Source organism: Dendrobium catenatum, unplaced genomic scaffold (assembly GCF_001605985.2).
Source record: "Dendrobium catenatum unplaced genomic scaffold, ASM160598v2 fragScaff_scaffold_66, whole genome shotgun sequence".
Lineage (NCBI taxonomy): Eukaryota > Viridiplantae > Streptophyta > Magnoliopsida > Asparagales > Orchidaceae > Dendrobium > Dendrobium catenatum.
Genome location: NW_021318528.1, coordinates 177,077 through 197,954, shown reverse-complemented (window position 1 = coordinate 197,954; position 20,878 = coordinate 177,077). Strand labels below are relative to the sequence as shown.

Below are 20,878 nucleotides of genomic sequence, written 5' to 3'. Positions count from 1 at the left end.
AGAGTCCTGCTCGATGATGTTAACCTGTGTGGAAGAGATCGAGACCAAATCCCCCTGGGATCGATTATCTGGTGACTGAGCTACAATAACGATTGTGTGTTGCTCGAATCAAGGATATTGGAGTTCACAGCTTATGCGAATTTATTAATACAATTTTACTTAAAGAAGATAAAGAAACATAGTCTTACTGCATTAAACAAAGACATAGCTCCCTAAGATAACTTACTGATGAAGAAGCTACAAACACCACAAACAACATTGTTCAAAACTGAAGACATACAATACTGAAGGCACACAATACTAAAAACATACAACACTTAAAACGAATAGCACTATTGTGCTCTACTGATAGTACTTGCGGAGATTGTCAATATTTCAGGTCCGAGGGAGCATCTTTCCTTCAGCACCCTTCAATTTGAAAGTACCAGGCTTTACCATAGCTGCTACCAAGTATGAACCCTCCTAGAGGGGGGAGAATTTATTGCGTTGAGGACCTTTTCCTGCTGTCTCAATGCTGCGTAGAACAAGATCTTCAATCGATATACGTCGTGGTTTCATTCTTTTATTATAGTACCGGACAACTCTCTGGTAGTAGGCAGAAACCTTAAGCATCGCCTCGTCTCTTGCTTCCGGAAAGAGGTCTAGGTTGTGCCTGAGTTTTTTGTCGTTAGCATTTAAGTCAAAAGTTTGAACTCTATGACTTGGGACTCCAATGTCGACGGGAATGACAGCCTCTGTGCCAAAGTAGAGGTTATATGGTGTTTTTCCAGTTGGAGTCCTTGCTGTAGTACGATATACCCAAAAGGATATTTAGGAGCTCGTCAGCCCATTGCCCCCCAGCCTTATCCAGCCTTGTCTTCAATCCTCTCAGAATGGTTCGATTAGTGACCTCTGTCTGTCCATTAGTCTGAGGATGGGCCACAGCCGTGTGTACCAGTTGAATGTGGAGATCTTTACAAAATATGGTGAAGACCCTTCCGGTGAACTGTGTTCCGTTATCGGTGATAAGTTTTACTGGAATGCCAAAGCAATATATTATGTTCTTCCATATAAACTGTTTGACATTTGCTTCAGTGATCTTTGTCAGAGGTTCTGCTTCTACCCACTTTGTGAAATAGTCCACAGCCAAGATGATGAACTTCCGCTGTCCTGTGGCTATAGGAAAGGGTCCTATTATGTCAATCTCCCATTGGGTGAAAGGCTAGGGACTCTGTAATGTTGAGATCTCTATGACAGGTAGATGAGTGAAGTTGACATGTAACTAACAACTGTTACATTTTCGTACGAGCTCTAATGCGTCCTGCTTCATCGTTGGCCAGTAAAATCCCTGTCTCAAGACCTTTTGAGCTAGCGCCCTTCCGCCCAGATGTTCCCCACAAATGCCTGAATGTACTTCTCGGAGTGCATAGTTCGCCTCTGAAGGAGGAAGACATTTGAGGTATGGCCCTGTGAAAGATCTTTTGTATAACTCTCCATTAATAATGGTGAAGTTTGCTGCCTGCCTCCGAAGTTGTACCGCCACTGTTGGGTCTTCAGGAAGAACGCCATCTTGTAGGAAAGTGAGGATGGGGTCGATCCAAGAAGCTTCTTTTAATTCATCTATTGATTGAATTACCTATGGGACTTGAATGCTCGGAAAGTAGATTTCCTCAATATATTTTCTTCTGAAAACGTCTCCTGTCGTAGAAGTGGCTAGCTTGGAGAGAGAGTCTGCCCTTGCGTTCTGTTCCCGAAGGATATGGACGATCTGATACTTCGCTATTTGGGCCAACAAGATTTTAACTATCTAGCAATATTGGGCCAACAATGGATGGTGAGCATCAAACTCCCCTTCTACTTGAGAGGCGACCAGTTGGGAATCAGTGTGAACCACGAAGTCTTGTACTTCACAATTGATTGCCAGTCTCAATCCGGCGATTAGAGCTTCATATTCAGCGACGTTGTTTGTTGCTGAGAACTTTAGTCTAAGTCCGTATTCGAGTGTGGCTTTCTGCGGGGAGATCAATAAGATTCCAGTGCCAGCACCAGAACTCCCAGAAGCTCCATCAACATATAATGTCCAACAGGAAGAGGAAGGAGACACATCAATTGATTCATTGGAGGTGTGGTTAGTACATTCGACCACAAAATCGGCAAGTACTTGCGACTTGATGTCGGGTCTAAGTAGGAACTGTATATCAAATTCTCCAAGCTCCACTGACCATTTGATCAATCTTCCAGATGACTCGGGCTTTTGGAGAATACTCTTCAATGGTAGGTTTGTATAAACCCTGATCGCGTGTGCTTGGAAATAAGGGCGTAACCTTCTTGCTGAGAAGATTAACGCTAAGGCTGTTTTATTTGCTAATGGATAACGTGTCTCAGTCTCTGAAACTACCTTGCTAATATAATAGATTGGGCGTTGAACAGTATCATCTACCCGAACCAAGACTGAGCTTATAGCCTGGGAGGAGACGGCCATATACATATACAAAATTTCCCCTGGAACTAGCTTCGAGAGTAGTGGCAGCGAGGCTAGAAAAGCTCGGAGTTGTTCGAAAGCCTCTTGGCATTTATCGGTCCACTGAAATCTTGAGCTACGAGCACCTCTGAGAATCTTGAAGAAAGGTAGTTATTTGTCTCCTGACCGAGTCAGAAAACGAGAGAGTGCTGCAATCCTTCCGTTTAACCTCTGGACTTTCTTGATATTTCTCGGGGGTAGCATGTCTCTTAGGGCCTTGATCTTTTCCGGGTTGGTCTCAATTCCTCGGTGGGTGACCATGAACCCCAGAAATTTTCCTGAGATGACTCCAAATGCATATTTGGAGGGGTTGAGGCGCATGTTGTAAGATCGAAGGAGGCAGAAGCATTGTTCCAAGTCTGAGATATGCTGGGACTTCTCGAGGCTATTTACTAGCATGTCATCCACATATACTTCCATAGTGCGCCCGATAAGGTTCTTAAAAATTTTATTCATCAGGCGTTGGTATGTTGCCCTGGCATTCTTGAGCCCGAATGACATTACTAGGTAACAGTACAACTCCTTATCAGTTTGAAAGGTTGTTGCCTCCTCATCAGCAGGATCCATTTGTATCTGATTGTATCCGGAATAAGCATCCATGAAGCTTAGCATCTGATGTCCGGAGGTGACATCAACTAGCTAGTCGATTCGGGGAAGCAGGAAACTGTCCTTGGGGCAGGCTTTGTTGAGATCAGTATAGTCTATATATATCCTCCAAGCTCCACTTGCCTTTCATACCACTACGACGTTGGCCAACCAAGTGGGATAGTGCACCTCCCTTATAAATCTTGCGTTTAAAAGCTTGTCAACCTCCTGTTCGATTGTCAGCTGGCGAAGATTATTTGGAGTGGCCTTCCAAAGATCGCATTGTAGGCTGATTCAGATTTCACTACAATGAACTGAATAGGATGCTCAACTTGATGGGTGAATTCTCCAAGTAGGACTGGGAGACTAATGGTTTCTTCAAATCTTACGGGTCGGTTGTCAAATCCGTATAGTGGACCGACACTAGGTTGGAGTTTCTCTCTGGATAGGCCCATGTTAAGAAAAGTGGAGTAGAATAGAACATCTACTGAGCTTCCATTGTCGACCAAGATCCTTTTAATATTATAGCACGGGTCGCCGATTCCTGCGCTAATCACCAGTGGATCTTGATGAGGTGTCTTTATTCCTTCTAGATCGGATTCCTTGAAGATGATGGAGTGATCGACATGAAGCTTCTTTGTTGGTGGCTCATTGTTATCCGCAATTAGAACTTGACAAGGCGTTGATGGGCCTCCAGCGATGGTTTCGATCTCCCCCACTATTTGGTGATTGTTTACTGACTGCCTTTGTTGTTGATTCTGCCCCCAGTCGGACCAACCTCATCTCGGGCTGGTGTATTCTTAATGAATTGTCAAAGATATCCTTGTCGGATCAGTCTCTCAATTTCTTCCTTGAGTTGCCTGCATGCTTCAGTAGTGTGCCCACGGCTGCGGTGGAAGTGGCAATATTGCTCCTGATTTCCGACGTTGGGCTTCAAAGGGTGTGGCCATTTCACGCTCTCCTGATCTCGGATGGCCATCAATACATTCGCTCGGGATGTATTGAGTGGTGTGTACTCCTTTTCTTGGCGAGGCTCTCGTCGCGGCTGTGAGGGTCGAGGAGGAAGATTGTAGTTCCTTGCTTCTTCCTTTGTGATGATGGATTCTCCATCCCTGGGAGATTTTTACGCTTCCCGGTTGTCTGCTCAAATTGTTTCCTATAAGCATTAATGGCTTTGTCGACAGAGATTTGAGCCACTACTCGATGGATTAGATCCGCATATGAATGGACCGTTTCACGCATAAGTGCTGAGTAGAAGGGGCCAGGGCGAAGCCCTCCAAGAAATACACCTCTAAGTAACTCAGGATCTACCCTTGGAATTTGTCGGGCTTCTGTGAAATATCTTTGAAAGTACTCTTTAAGAGATTCACCCTCATTCTGACGTATCCCTGAAAGATGGGAGGAGTCTTTAACCATTCTTCGGTTGGCTACAAATTATTCGACGAATAACTTGGCCAATTTAACGAATAGTGGAATGGACCGGGCGGACAGCGAGTAGAACCACGTCCGGGCTTGCCTTTTAAGGGTGGCAGGAAAAACTTGACAGAGTAGAGCATCCGGGGCCCGCTGGATATGCATAATGGTGCAGTAGTGATCGATATGCTCGTAGGGGTCCGAAGTCCCATCGTAAGAATAAATATTCGGGAGTTTGAATCTTGTCGGAATGGGGTGTCGGAGGATAGCTTCTATGAAAGGTGATGACTCCTGAATGTCTCGTTGACGAAGAGATTGCCTTATATCCCTTGTGGGGAACTCTTCTCAGACTAGTCTCCGTAATTCATGCCGTAGGGTATTACGGGGGAGTTCAGTGATGTGTTGTTGGTCCAAGTCCTCGGGGACGTCCAGAGGAATGTGATGCCGATGGCCTGTGCGCGAAGAATGGGTAGAGCTTGCCGTATCAACAAGCTCATTTTCTTGACGTGTTGGAGGGCGCATTCTTGGCGGAGAAATGAGGACCTCAACATGAAGAACATCTTCGAATCCTGGCTGGTCTCGAGGGAGGAGAATATCTTCTTGAGGTTTTAGTGCTGGTCCTCGAGTCTCCCTTAAGAGTTGAAGGATCTCAATATGAGATTTCTCCATTTTTCTGATACGCTCTTCAAGGGATGGCCCTAAAGTTCCTTCTCCGGCAAGGTTCCGGCCACCGGGGTGAAAAGAGGAAGACGCCTGTTGTCCCTGATTCAGGGACTGATTCCTGGATTGGTGTGAATTGGAGTGGGAGGTTCCCATGATGCGATGGCTACACCTGTTTGCCATTGAAGGAGTACTTAGTATAGTGAGATTGATTTTTCCCACAGACCGCGCCAAACAATTGCGGGCTAGAATATACGCGGCGATAGAGTTATTATTTTGCGTCTTAGCGTTGTACGGATAGCTAGCTTACACACAGAGAACACAAGATTTTTTACGTGGAAAACTCTTAAAAAGGGGAAAAACCACGGGGCCTAGCCCAATTGAAAATGATTCAACTAGAATTTGAGTCGGTTACAAAGGGCTGACTCGCCTCCAAGGGCGATCAGATTATAACTAGCAACTGTTCGATATAAGTCTAGTGTTAAACCCGACATCACTTGATTGTCTGATAGTACCCTGGCGTCACCTGGAAGTTTGGGTGTTAGTTAGTAGTCTGGCCTTGAGCATAACGTTGGGCCTGAACGTCGGGCCTTGAGCAGAATGTTGGGCCTGAACGACGGGCCTAAATGTCGAGCCTTGAACAGAACGTTGGGCCTTCAGCAGAATGTCGGGCCTTGAGCAGAACGTCTGGGCTTGAGCAGAATGTTGGGCCTTGAGCAGAACGTCGGGCTTTGAGCAGAACGTCGGGCCTTGAGGTGGTGGTGCAACAAAGCTCCGACGATGGTCCGGCGAGGTTCCGGCGGTGGTCCGGCGAGCTCCGGTGGTGGTCCGGCGAGGTTCCGGCGGTGGTCCGACGAGGTTCCGGTGGTGGTCCGGCGAGCTCCTGTTGTGGTCCGGCGAGGTTCCGTCGGTGGTCGAGGAGGAGCTTCTTCCTTCTCTTCCTTCTCTTCTTCTCTTCTCTTCTTCTCTTCACTTCTTGCTTGGATTCCCTCTTGTGAAGAATGAGGGCTCTATTTATAGATTTTATGGAGTGGCATAGCTCGTAAATAGGCGTGAGATTAGGGGCGAATAGGGAGTGGTTGAATGGACGGCCGAAATCGAATTCTACGATCGTGCACCTTTCGTTGGATATTTGAAGGTCTTAGAGATGTCGGAATTCTGTGATCTTGGGCTTGTTGGATTCGTCTCGTCGAGCCGTTCGATTCGAGTATAAGCTCGTTAAAATCGGAGACCGTTTGATATCTCAAATTGCAGTTTGAACCTTCCAACAGCGCTTTGGGTCCATGATTCGGACCCATTTGGGCTCGGATCGAGTTGAATTTGGTGTCGTTGGGTTCGTATTTCCGAGACGCTCAGTTCGACTGTAAGTTTGCTAAAATCGGAGTTCGGATGGTCTCCGAATTAATTTTTTATGTTTTCAATTTGATTTTGCATCGAGATTCGCGCCCAATTAAGATAATGTTTTGACGACGTATTATATATAATTATATATATATGTATATATTTGAAAATTTCACTATTTTAGTAACGAGTAAAGCTGCAGCATTTATTAACATTCATATTTGATGCTTTTTATTATTATTAACTATGCGGCTGTTGAAGATTAGAATTTTTTTTTTAAATTTAAATGTAATAAAAATATTAATAATAAAAAATGAAAGAGTAATTTGAGCTGGCTCGCGAGTCACGAGATGAGCCTCATCAAGGTCGAACTCGAGCTCGTTTACTAAATGAGCTCGAGATCGTCTCGTGAGCTCGTAAGCTCGATAAACGAGTCAAGCTCGAGCGGGCTCGGCTCACTTACACCCCTAATTGAGATGAACACCTTGAAGGCGTTCAATAGTGGTAGTGTAACTTTCCTTGAGTGAGAAAGCTTTAGTGTTGTTGATGGTGATGGTGGTGCAGTTTTGTTATCCACTGTATACATGTAATCATTGCAAGTGAGTGCTACATGAAGGACGACTAACTAACACAATGTCATTTTAGCAAGTTCAAAAATCAAATTTTCCCGAAGAAGAACCACTTGCGTGCAACTTATTGCAACTCGAGCTTATGAGTTTATATTTCTAATGATAACAAATATTATGGCTCACGTTTTGTTGTCTACTTGTATTTGCAATATATGTTTGTTTGTGTGTATACTAATATTTCAGAAATATCATGCAACATCAAACAAAGAATCAGAACTTGAGCTTGGATTAATAATTTCTGAATTTTTAATCTTTTCTGAATTATGCGTTGTCAATCCATTCCTTACTAAGTTTTTGAATAAAATTAAGAGGTAACTTTCTCATTTAAGAATATTTGATTTTTTCTTTTCACTAGATCAGGGATTGTTTTGATTTTTATTTGTTTTTATTATTCTGATTATTTGTGCCCCTCTTCTTTTTGATAATGTCAAAGGGGGAGAACGTACTGTTGTATTTATATATGTTTTCTATTTTTAAAAAATAAAAATAAAAACAACAAAAATTTTCTCTTCCCCTATTTATAAATTTTTATTCTGGTGAGGGGGGGATTAGGAAAAAATATTTTCAATTTTGCAAATTAAATAAATAATATTTGTCATCATCAAAATGGGGGAGATTGTTGCAACTCGAGTTTATGAGTTTATATTTTTGATGATAACAAATATTATGACTTACTTTTTGTTATCTACTTGTATTTGCAATATATATTTGTTTATGTTTATACTAACATTTCAGGAATACCATGCAACATCAAACAAAGAATTAGAGCTCAAGATTAGGTTGAATAATGTTATGTTGTAAAAGGATCTGTAATATTCATTGATGTAATTTTTGATTTCTTAAGTCAAGTCCTGTAAGGGAGTTTGCTTGCTTGGTGACCAAGCACACACATACTCAAGGGAGTGAGATCTACTCAAATCCAGAAGATCAAGTTTTGAACTAATCGTACTAGACTATTTTTGATTGTCCAGGACGATCTTTTATGATCTTGGAAAAGGGCCGTCAATGACAATTTATGTAAAGATTTAAGTTTAAATTTTTGTTCTAATCGTCCCGGACGATCAGATCGTCCCGGACGTTCAATACAAATCATGCCTAAATTGATCAAGTGATTAGGTGATTAATTATGGTTAAAATTTTCAATCGGATCGTCCTGGACGATCTGTATATCGTATAGGACAATGTTTGCCGACATACTTGTTTTTCTTAAATCGTCCAAGCCGAAATATCATAATTTTTCTTCTAATCGTCATGGACGATCCAAAATATCGTCCTGGACGATCTGTACATTTTTGTACTAATCGTCCTGGACTATCCAAATATCGTCTAGGACTATCAGGTCAAATTCTGTACATCGTACTGGACGATCCTGCGATCGTCCAGGATGATTCTAGGCACCGAAATTGAGTTTTTAGGGTTTTCTGAAGCCCTCTTTTTAAGCATATCGTACGGGACGATCCTGCGATCGTCTTGGACGATGTTTGTCATCGAAATTGAGTTTTTAGGATTTTCGGAAGCTCTCTTTTTATGCATATTGTACGGGACGATCCGACGATCGTCTTGGACGATAATGTCGATTTTGCAAATCTATTTAAAGATCTCTTGCTTTCTCATGAAGAGTGTCTTTGACAGCCATTGATGCTTCCTTCTTCTAGAGGAAATATAAAAGGAGAGTTTGAAAGGGAGAGGAAATGATGGAGTTTGAGAGAGGGAGAAGATCCTTGGAGGGGTTTTCAAGGGAGTGTGGAGGGAGTTCCACACGGTTGCTCCGACAAGCTTGCACTTTAGTACCATCGGATTCAATGCTCGTCTTGAGGGTCTTTGGTGTCAAAGGGCCTGGCTTTTCCGTCGCACCGGGGAAGGTGAAAGTGATTTTGTAAGGGCTTCTCCGCCTAGCTGTGGGGGCTAAAAGAGAGACGCTGAGTTTTGTGCAATACTTGGAGGGTGCCTCCGAGGAGTGGACTTAGGTTAAGGTTTGACCGAATCACTATAAATCTGGTGTGTTCTTTCCTCTATTATTTCAGCGTTTATTTTCCGCACTTTGATTTTCTTTGTGGTGAATCTTGGTTTTAGATCTGATTTTGTTTTTAGTTTTAATATCCAATTCACCTCCCTCTTGGTTAGCCTTGGGACTAGTTTATGAGAGCTTAACATCTCTAACGAACTTTCAAGTTCCTTCAGTGCACTTTCACAACTTGATCGAATAACGATGAAAGCAGGGGTGTCAATATTTGACCCAACTCGAAAACCTGACCCGAACACAACCCAAAAATTTCGGGTTTGGGTTGACCAAAACCCCAACTGGGTTTGGTTCGACTTGCAGTTTTTGACCCGTTTCAAAAGATGAGTTGGGATCAGGTTGACTCGAGAACCCGAAAATGACCCGGCTGTCCGCTCTGCCCGCATCGTTCTGCCCGCGTGCATCAAGCCGCTACCGCAGTGCCGTGCGTGACGTGGCGTCACATCGCCTGTTGCGCGACTCGCTCAGCGCCGCACTCGCGTCTGCCCAGTGCAGCAGTGCCCGCGATCTAGCTACTCGAGAGGCGCGAGCTATTGTCGCGGACCCGCGGTCGAGTCCATCGCGCGTCGCTGCTGCTCGCTTCCGGCTATTGCTGCCGAACTTTGGCTGCCTGCATTGCTGCCGGGCGTTGTCGAACCTGAAACATGAAATGCATGCCGCAGTCGAACCCGAAGCGGGTTGGGTTGGGTTGGGTTGACCCGAACCCAAAGTGGGTCAGGTTCGGGTCCGCAAAACTGACCCGTATGCAAAAATGGGTTGGGTTCGGGTTGACCAGAATAGTACCGGGTTAGTTCCGGGTTTGACCCGAACCCGACCCGTGACCCGAAATTGACAACCCCTAGATGAAAGCGACAATTGATGGGAACAACCATGTAAAATCGTTGATTGTCATTCATTCACAAAATGGACCGCATTGTTATGTTCAAAACTTTAAAAATGTCTAAGAGGGACTCCTTGCAATCAATTCAAGCATGCAATTATAAATGATGGACTAGGGAGTGATGTTGCGTGAAGTTTCTCAAATATCATTCTTTCGTGAAACATACTTCGTCGACACATCTAGAACTTCTAAATTAACTAAAAAGGACAATTATATGGCATGGTTTATTGCGTGAGTGAACACCAAATTTTCCAACATGTGAGGTAATGGCATGCATTTTGAGATGCTTGAATAATGAGAAATTAAGTGAGAGGTCGATTCATATCTATTTATCCATTTAAATATTATCTTTATCAATTATGTGTGTACGATAAAAAAATTATCCTATCTAAATCTAAATTCAATTTATTGTCCATTCCTTATCCTTGATTCTTCTACTACCAAATCCGATCCTTATCACCTACTAAAAATAATAAATAAATAGTGATAACCTATCCTAACTCTTGCCCTCCCATTCATGTACAGCCCACTACCCATCCACACCTTCCCTCTTGGTTTCATGCTTTGTACAATTCCTCCTAAGCCAAATTCCTCACACTTTGCTCAACTCTCATCCAACCACAGCCCTCCAATCGACCCTCCTCCACTTATAACCCTTAGCTAACCCTCCCTTCTCTTCTACTGGAACAATTATTACGATCTCCGACCGGACGTAGAGGAACGTCCGGTCGGAGGCCAAATCGCGCCAAAAAACGAGAAATACCGAGCAATACCAAACAATAACGAGGAATACCATCACGTGAAGACCCAATACCGAGCTATATCGAGTTATACAAAAGTTGTACCGAGTTTTTCCTAGAAAAAACTCGATACAACTCGGTATTGCTCGGTATTGATCTTCACAGAGTGGTATTCCTCGTTATTATCAAATAATACATAGTAATACCGAGCAAATACCGAGTTTTTTGGCCGGATTTTGCCTCCAACCGAACGTTCCTCTACGTCCTTACACCGAACCTAATAAAAGTTCCTTCTACCGACCCCTACAATCCTCCATTGATGGCAAAGCTTCACCATTTAGCCTCAACCAACCTTTATAAACCATCCCCAACGACTAGAACATAACGACCTCCCGGCCACCTGGTTCGAGGCTCCACATTGTCGACCACTTGTTTTCTCTTCTTAGACACATGCAACTATCCCTCAATAGGCCACTACTTTCCACTCTCTCACTCCTTTCTCCTTCCCATTCTACTGGACAGCATCTAACTGCTTGTCCCATAATTCCTCTTCACCCAAGATGCACCTGCACACCTCCCTTTTTTTCCCACCCAAACTTACTACCATCGATTGCTCTCCATGCCAGCCCCCAAGTTCGTTGGCCATTGCCTCACACTGCGCCGCTACCTCACTCGACTACCTATTCCTTCTCCAGCTCTATACCCTCACTAGCAGTCATCACTACTGATTGATACAACCATCATCTTCCTCACCCAAACCATCCCCTCTACAGTCCTCTTCCATCATTTTCTCTCTCTAACTTTGCTCTTTCTCTAAGCAACAAAAATAACTATTTTTTCTCTTTTTTCCACCTATTCTTCCCCTTCCCACTCTCACCATTTCTCTTCCCTCTTTCTCATTCTCTCTATCTCTATATTATGTCCTCCCTCTCTCTCTAAATGGAGAGGAGTATTCTCCCCCTCTATCTCCTTTCTTTTCCCTGATTATATCTACCAATTACTTTCCTTATCTATCTTTTTCCATCACTTTCCTTTCTCTCTCTCTATATATATTTATATACAAAAAAAGGTGAAAAAGGAGGTTAAAAAAAAACAAAATATAGAAAAAGGCTCTCACTTTTGTCATTATCTTTGCCTTCTCACATGCGCAAAAGTGTAAACTCACGAACCCATAAAAATCTCCAAAACCCTATTGGCGACGTGCGTGATGCTGCAAGCGAAACCTGCACACATTTTTCTTACTGTGATCATCGGGGAAACTCATACACGCCGTCCATAACATGATGAGTAAGCCCTTTATCCACTTTTCTTAATGTTGATGGAAAACTTTAACTACATTTATGCTTTTTTTTAATGCGATCGAGAAAGATATTGAGTCTTTAAACATGTACTTGAAGACTCATGCACGTTTTTCTTGGCTTAGTGGGGTTGACCTTGGCCGTGTGTTGCACCACATCTGCCATACAGGCCTTGGTGTGATGGGCAGGTTGATCAGTCCCTATAGATATCCCCTACATGGGGGAGATGTTAGAAGGATGCCAAATTTCAATTTATACAGACTCACAGGGAATCAGACTTAAAATAATTATATTTTAAAACTAAATTTCAATTAAATATTATTTACAAAAATGAAAAGAAAGGATTGACTAAAAATGAACTTACAAGGAACTTGTAATAAACTTTGAAAAGCCTGTTTGCGGGCATAGAACTCCTCTACCACAACTAAAGACACTTGCAAATCTCAAGAATCCACTCGACACATTAAACTTAAAATGCAAATTATTGCTTTGCTATTTATAGGTAGGAAGAGATGTTATGTGGGTCTCATTTGCTTTAATTTAACCGATGTATGGATGAATTCCATCTGATTTGAAAGCCAAGGGAATACGAAAATAGAATCTAATTCAAGTTCAATATCATCGAATCCGCACTACATATACACGAGTGGACAAAAGATATTTTAAACTTCAAAATAATTATTGCTTGCATGCTAACAAGAAATGTTTGTGCAAAGCAATCAAATATGAATATTTAAAATTCACATGAATCAGAATTGAACTTTAAAATTTAAACATACCACCTTGAGGATCGTACAAGAGCCTTGAAATGCATGTCACTGACTCAAGGAGCATTTTATCACCTCAAGAAGTGAGTTACTGCTTCGAGAACCATGCCACAACAACAAAAGGCATATGGTTGTCTTGAAAAGTGTGCAATAATACTATGAAGCATGTTGTTGCCGCAAGAAGTGTGCTACTATATCGAAAAGCGTGTTATTATTTTTAAAATGAGGAAATACAATGATTAGTGAAATTGTGCGAATATGCTATGCAAATGTACTAAAATGCATGTAAGTTCATCGTGTGAGCGCACCAAAAAATGCTCAACTATGTTTATGGGGTGCAAATATGCTATGTAAATGCACTAAAATGTGCACAAGTGCATCCCGTTAGCTTATTAAAAAGTGTGCTAATACATTAAAAGTATGTGAGTGCATTGTAGAAATGCACCAAAAGCCCGTTCCATTCCTGCACTTCAACCGTCCAACTTGAATTATATTAATACTATCCCAATCTATTTTACCATAACTCTGAACAATATACCCAAAATATCTAAACGTGTACTCTTATTAGTGACTTGATTGCCCAAAGTCACAATCGCCCCATCAGATCTATTACGACTAAAATTATACTCCATATATTCGGTTTTAGATCTTCTCAAATGAAAATATTTTGACACTAAGGTTGACCTCAATAATTCAAGTTTATCTTTAACTCCCTCTCTAGTCTTATCAACAAGAAGAATATCATTAGCAAAAAGCATACACCAGGTACAACATCTTGCAAATGTCTAGTAAGAACATCCATGACTAAATAATTTTTTTTTTCTTAAGGTTGATCCTTGATGTAATCCAACTGAAATAGGAAAATACTTGATCAAACCACCTTATTTTTTAACACAAGTATTAACTCCTAACATGCATATCCTTAATGACTTGAATATAAGCATTATTAACCCCTTTCTTTTCTAGAACTTTTCATAACACTTTTATTTGAACTTTATTATATGCTTTCTCTAAGTCAATAAATATCATATGCAGATCCTCCTTATTCTCTATACTTCTCTTTCAAACCTCTCAATAAATGTATAACTTCCATAGTTGTCCTACCTGGCATAAATCCAAATTGATTTTGAGAAACATTAGTATCACGTTGTAACCTATGCTCCATAACTCTTTCATAGTTTTAAAGTATGATACATTAAATTAATTCCTCTATAATTCGCATAATCTTTTGCATCACTTTTATTCTTAAAAATATGAATCAACACACATTCTTCACTCATCTGACATCTTTTTAGTTTTCAAAATAATATTAAATGGTTTAGTTAGCCAAGAAATTCCTTTATCTCTTAAGTTGATAAGATTCAAATAATATAATAAAATTATTTAAATCCCTAATAGTGGTCGCTTAACTAGAGGGGTTTTAGAAGATGCCTCCAAATTTTAAATTTAATCTCTTGGGGATCGAATTTGAATAAAAATATAAAATTCAATATCCATCAAAATTAAAAAAAAAATACTTAAGTGAAATTAATCATGTAAAATTTAAAGCAAAAAATTTATTCACCCTCCACAACCATTTGGCAAGGGTGATGGATTTAAAAATAACCTCATATTGCAAATAACAAATGTCTAGTCGAGAATATTACTAAGATTCATTTTTAAATAATCTCCTGTTAGTATTAATGTGTTATGTATGAATATGATACATGTTCTCTAACTTGTGCTATTTCAACAAAGTGTCATCACTAATAAGTAGTTCTGATCAGGTAATTTTGAATTTGATAGACACCATTATATTACGGTCACAACCATAGCACTTATGTTCCCCAATAAACTCTTGAGTAATGAAATCATATGGTGTACTTAATAGGTTATGAAATCCTCAATTAGTTTAGGTCAATTTGGATTGATCTATTAGACAATCCTCCACCATCAGTCTATAGTTTACTCTTGGACAAAACAACCCATGTCTGTTGATAAGGATCCTTTAGTCGGGTTTGGTCGACTACCTCTTCTGACTAAGTAGACTAGGGTCCATCACAAATCGAGATGACGGAACTATGATATCTTGATTGGGCTTGTCATCATTCCCCCACCATTCTTTTTAAGTGTAAGGTGTTAAATTTCAAATTATAAAAATCAAATATGTTACTGTGCTTATCTAATAATTAGCCTTAATCGAAAGTGTTCTCTGGTCACTAGGGCAATTAACCATAGGGTCTTGTGCTTATGAGAATTCTGAACTCAGATCTTAAAGTTCTTGCAAAATAAGTGCGGAATATCTGGGTAGTGTCCTATTTTTAATATAATTTGCCTTTTGAAAATTTGACCTGAAACATAGTGGTTAAAACTCTTCTAAAACATAGAAAGGTCAGAGCGCAGAATTTTTAGAGTCCATAGGCTTCTAGGTTGATTTATTTAAATTGTACTTTAAATTTGCTCCTTTATTCTCGAGAGTGTTGTCGAAAATCCCTCGCTATCTTTGAGTTAGGTATTTGTAAAAGCTATAGCCACCCAATTTACTTTTTCTCGTTGATATGGTTTCTTGGCCAACTTAAGCAATTCAACTATTATTTTTGGTTGTAGAAGCTAAGGCATGGCATAATGGAGACTATTTGTTCCAGATCCTAGGCGTCCAACATCTCTCTTTAGAAGAAAGTCACGAAGTGGTATATGACTTGTCAAACTCCTATCTTAAATTCCAACACTGCCTTATAATTTTTCAATAGCCTTTCCATGTTTGGGAATTGCGATAAAGTGACTTTAAAAATCTGGGAAAGAGGTAACACCCCTCATAGGTAAGCTGGAAAATTAATAGAGAGTTGCCTTCTCTTGAATGCGGGAGACTATTTTTTTCGAATCCTAGGCATCCAACATCTCTCTTTAGAAGTCGTGAAGTGGTATAATTACTTGTCAAACTCCTATCTCATAATCCAACATTGCCTTGGAATTTTTTCAGTAGCCTTTGTATGTTTGGGATTGCGGGATAAATTGCCTTTTAAAATTTGAGAAAGAGTAATGCTCCTCGTAGGTAAACTCGAAAACTACCACAATGATGCCTTCTTGAATGTGGCGAAGAGTTTTTTGCACTCCACCGCTTCATTGACATTGAGGAGGGATATCATCGATTTGAAGTGATGTGGTCGACCAGGTCAAAATTCTCTCAGTAAGAATTCAGACCAAGCATCTTGAACTTTGATTGTAGTTGAGCCTTTGGGAAAGTGTTCATAGATTGAGCCTAATGCTTTTTTGAATGATTTCAGAGAGGAGTCTCCACTTCATTAGGGATGTACAACTCATCATCAAAAAGAGTTGAAGTAGCAGCTCTAGCGTTGAGACGTTGATGTCTGACTGGCATCCTTCAGGGGATTGAATGGAGCTACATGACAAAAGCGTCTGAAGATTTATTCGATCATCTCAAAGAAAGAGAGAGTAAGAGAGTAATGTTTTACATGATAGCACACAACTAAGATTTGGTGTTTCTAACTGTGTAAATAAAGAATCTAACTTGTAGGTGTTTGCTAGGCCAGAACTTTAGGTGAGTTATGAATTAAGGCTGAAGGCCTAACTGGTTCAGCTGATGAGTACTCTGGGCAATTGGTTGAATTTTTTTGGCAAGTAGCTTTGTCGAATTGGTGACTTTGTGAGCCCTTTGGTGAGTTCAGTGGCTCAGTTATGAGGGCTGAGTAAGGTTTAACTTGTATTGCTTTGGGCTGACTTGGTGTGTTACGATTTGTAGGTGGTTCAAGCCAATTCACAATTGATGACTTGTTGAACCCGATTTAGGATCTAATGTGGATTTGATTGACTTGACCCGAAACGAATGTGGGTGTAGACATTTATTAATATTTTCTTCTTGGTTTCATTTGACCAAGCATAAATTTTAAGAATGTTTGGGAGATAAGAAATCCAAATTAGGTAAAAATAATAGAGAATTCAAGTAAAATAATCTTTTAATACCATTTAACGGTCTGAGTCATGTGCAGTTGCCATTAAGAAATGAATTGGGTAATAATTGGAACAATCAACTTGTGAGAATTGTAATTGATAAATATCTGCTGTTGAATATGGGAACGGAGGGTCAATGGCCATCTGTTTCTAAAAAGGAATGAAATTCATTCGGAAAACAGATAAACCATTCAAAGGAAAGAGGTCATGATGAGTTTCTGGCCGTACTTTAGTTTTCCAGTTCAGGAGCTTTGCTTGTATTTCTTCATTTGTCCAACTCCAATTGTAATTTAAAATAAAAATGAGTCAATTATCTCCTACATCGTAATGATATTATTTCCTCTTTTTTTTTTTTTTTTTAAACTGATTTGCAGATGACAGTATGACCATCTTGATGGCATTTCAAACCCCAGAGATAGATGTTATTGGTCTGACTACAATATTTGGTAATGTCAGTACTGTGGATGCTACTAGGAATGCTTTACTTCTGGTACGTACTGTTGTTTTCCTATTTGTTGTCCACATTAGGAAGATCATTTCCGCATGTTTAAGTCAGCATTCATTAGATTGTGATTTTCTTTTTGTTCTTGCAATTTTGGTTGATGAGCATATCTATCTTCTGTTATACTTTATGTTTTGTACAAGGTAGTGTGAGATTGCCGGCCGCCCTGATGTTCCAGTTGCTGAAGGAGCTCACGAACCTCTAAAGGTATAGCCATCGTTATATACAAGTTTTACCTCAATTAAAACCAGGTTTTACATCATCAACTAGAAAAGTTACTTCTAGAACAACCATTTTTCAGTTTTGTGATAGAGAACAAACTTATACTATATTTGGTTCCATTCCCAGAAAGCGCTCATGAACCTCTTTTGATATGGATATTACTGTCACTGCCTGACCTAACATAATACTACCACTCTAGCAGGTTATGCCAATATCTGTCGGATAGAGTAGACAAATCGTTTTATCATACTCATTTATTATCTTTCATATTAAGTTATCTTTGATAAAAAAAATCTTTAATCATCATTTACATGAGTCACATTGTGTGCTCACACCATAGCGAACCTGTACAGTTGATTTGATCAAGAAATTCTTATCCATTAAATACAGAATCTGGCATATGATACATTATTTATACACCGAGTTCAAGTTCTCAAATGATAAACCATTTAAATGATTCCATTTTACATTCATTTCTAACCAGCACTTCCTTCAAGTTGTCATTCAGTTTGTATATTCTCAGCCTCACTCAATGTATTTCCTGTAGTCACGCCTGAATTATAATTATATAATTTAGGTGCGAACAATATGCTCCGTTGACAATACAAATTTATTACTTAGCAGGTGACTGAGAATTCAATATACATAACTGTATTATTTCAAACATCTTCTTGAAAGCATACTCGACATATCTCATTTATTCATTCGGTATATAACATTCATAAGCTTGCTGCATTTTCTTTATCTATCCATATGGAGCGTGACATGAAGTGATTATCAAAGAGGCATCATTTGGGCACATGCCTGTAGTATGCTCTCCTGCATGTGCTCTTTCAAGCTTCTTGCACAAACGCTTGGTCTATTTAGGTTAGTTGTAGGTGTACGTAAAAGTAGTTTGGAATTGAAGGAAAAACATGGTTCTTGAAAGTTGTTATGGGTATTATGGACTTATTCTTTCTATAAAAATTAGGCAACAACTTTTTATATATTTGTCTTATTCTAGCAAATATGGTGGGAAAAACTCCCTCGTCACAGAGATTTGTAAAAAGTAACTAGAAAGTTGTAGCCAAATATAATTGTAAAAGTGACCTATTAGATGAAACTATGAAAATGCTATATCTAATATTTTGACCTCTATATATGCTTCAATGATTGGTGATACCAAAGTTGGCAAAAAAGACGGTCAACAAAACATAACGTCGCCTAGAACGAGCATGAAAATCCCTCAATTGTGCACAACACTACCTTTAACATCGCTCGATTACAAAACTGATCGGACAAATGCACTCAGAACACCAAATTATCAAGAAAGAGTCATTTGTGCGCAACATGATTGAAAATCACAATAAAAGCGATTGTTAGCGGGTACAACACTATACATGAAACTGCTTAAACAACTTTATACATCAAACGAACTATGGAGCTGTGTTTGGAACATCAAATTTAGGACCTGTCATGCAAAAGTAGGACAAATACGACCAAAATCAACGGTCTATGAGCGTTATATTGTGTGATGTTACCTGAATGATGTTTGATCACAAAACAGACTTCGCTGTTGTGGTCAGAATGTCAAAATTATCTAGAAATGACTATCATATTATATGATTTTTGAGGCGACGATGACATGAAAATTGAGATGCCCAATAAATAAGGAATTTTACAAGGGCTTATGTTATCTAAATTTATATTAATATATATATATATAAATATAGTGTAGTATTTAATTAATAAAATAAAATAGAATATCTAATCTAATCCTATTCATGCAGCTTGCCTAGGGGTGTCAAAATGGGTTTTTGGGTCGGGTTCACGTCCAACCCAAAACTAACCCACCTTTAACTCACCTAACCCGATTAGCGAAATGGGTTACAAGCTCAGACCCGACCCGCCTCTAGCTTGACCCGACTTGTTGACCCGTATAGCTTGGAAAAAAAGAAAATTGTCTTTTTCAAATTGTACTATTTGTAAAGAAAATCAACATTAATTTGCCAAAAAATATATTCCACATAAATATTTTATTATTATATTTGAAACATACAAAACTTCAAGGCAATTTAAATACTAAATTGAAATATTTAACTGATTCAATTACTGTTATAAGTTACACATATAATTATCACTAAAACTATTATCTACAAATATACTTTAAGCTATTAAGCATTTTAGCTTTGTTGCTTTGCTTCCCCAAAACTCTTGGTGAATTTGTCTTTGAATAGATTTGTGGGCTCCGAAAATTCGGCCTCCGCCTACTTATGCTTGCTTTTTTTTTTCTTCGAGGAAGGAGTTTTAATGGAATAAGTTTCGAGGTAAATTTTGGAAGGAAGATGGGTTTGTAGATAAGACACTATCTAGATATTTCGCCCTCATTTTGCGAGGACTTTATGATCTGAGTTCTAGTTTCCTACTGGCGCAAGCACCTATAGTTAGTTACCCCTCCCAATCATTAGAGAGAACTTTCGATTAAAGCTAGTCGTCAATCAGATACATAGATATATGTGTTATTTGGTATATAATAGCAGCATGGATTTGTGAGTTGAAGAGCTTGGAAATGGTTGAGAATTTGAAAGTTTGATATTTAAAATTTGAAATTTCACCATCTTGCACTTAAAGCGGATGGTGGGGGAATGGATGATGGACCCGATCAAGATCCCATGGTTCCGTCGTCCCGGGCCATCGTGGTCCTTGGTTTACTTAGTCAGAGAAGGTAGTCGACCCAACCTGACAGAAGGATCCTTGTCGGCAGCCATGGGCTGCTTCGTTCAAGGTTACCTTGTAGACCTGGGGTAGATATTTGCTTAAGGAGACAAATTTGAATCCACCTTAGCTAACAGAGGGTTTGTGCCATATTGATCATATACTGTTGATTCATATCTCAAGGATTTGATGCCACTAAGGAACGTATTGGCTCTGGCCATAACCAGTATTTCGTGGTACCATTTGATGGCCAAACCACTCAGTTCAGAGGGCCCCGGGTCATAACCGTTTATCCTGAAATGCCATTTGGCGACAAAATCGCCGGTTAGAGGACACGTACCACGTCCTTATTGGCAGGAGATTATTTGAGAATGAATCATAATGATATTTTCGACTAGGCATTAACTCTTTGTGAGCTGAAGTAAATTTTAATTTTTCCACCCCGATAAATGGTTGCGGAGTGTGGATGGAATTTGCTTTAATTGCTTGACGTTTGAATTTCAATTTTTAAATATCCGGATTTTGGGATTTTGAGATTTGTAGGATTTTTTGATTTTGGATTTTGTGGGTACTTAAGATGACATTTTAAAATATCTGTGGACCCCTCCAGTTGAGATCTTTGTTCAATGTGGCTATCATCGGGATGCAAGGGGTTACTTCTCTTTGTTGATTGAATCTT

At 39.7% G+C, this 20,878-nt stretch overlaps 3 protein-coding genes across 5 annotated transcripts in view; 1 reads left to right on the top strand and 2 right to left on the bottom strand.

Moving 5' to 3' along the window:
- Positions 1 to 494: 494 nt before the first annotated feature.
- LOC110114733 lies at positions 495 to 3,100 on the bottom strand (the record flags this gene model as incomplete). Its single annotated transcript, XM_020847712.1, has 5 exons — positions 2,670 to 3,100; positions 1,838 to 2,588; positions 1,276 to 1,615; positions 799 to 1,155; positions 495 to 734 (listed from the first exon to the last, which is right to left on the bottom strand). Coding segments are annotated over exons 1-5 (2,119 nt in total), but the record flags the coding sequence as incomplete, so codon positions are not given.
- Positions 3,101 to 3,324: 224 nt separating this feature from the next.
- LOC110114732 lies at positions 3,325 to 4,064 on the bottom strand. Its single transcript, XM_020847711.1, has 2 exons — positions 3,954 to 4,064; positions 3,325 to 3,843 (listed from the first exon to the last, which is right to left on the bottom strand). The coding sequence occupies exons 1-2, from the start codon at positions 4,062 to 4,064 to the stop codon at positions 3,325 to 3,327; spliced, it is 630 nt and encodes a 209-aa protein (XP_020703370.1).
- A 13,092-nt stretch (positions 4,065 to 17,156) lies between these two features.
- LOC110114735 (uridine nucleosidase 1) overlaps positions 17,157 to 20,878 on the top strand; it is a 77,483-nt gene continuing 73,761 nt past the window's right edge. For all 3 annotated transcript variants that reach the window (XR_003700828.1, XR_003700831.1, XM_020847713.2), the window contains exons 1-2: positions 17,157 to 17,271; positions 17,431 to 17,490. Coding sequence is in view for 1 of the 3 variants with exons in the window: in XM_020847713.2 (XP_020703372.1) it covers positions 17,164 to 17,271; positions 17,431 to 17,490 (168 nt within the window). In the remaining 2 variants the exon portion in view is untranslated. The remainder of the gene's footprint in view (positions 17,272 to 17,430; positions 17,491 to 20,878) is intronic.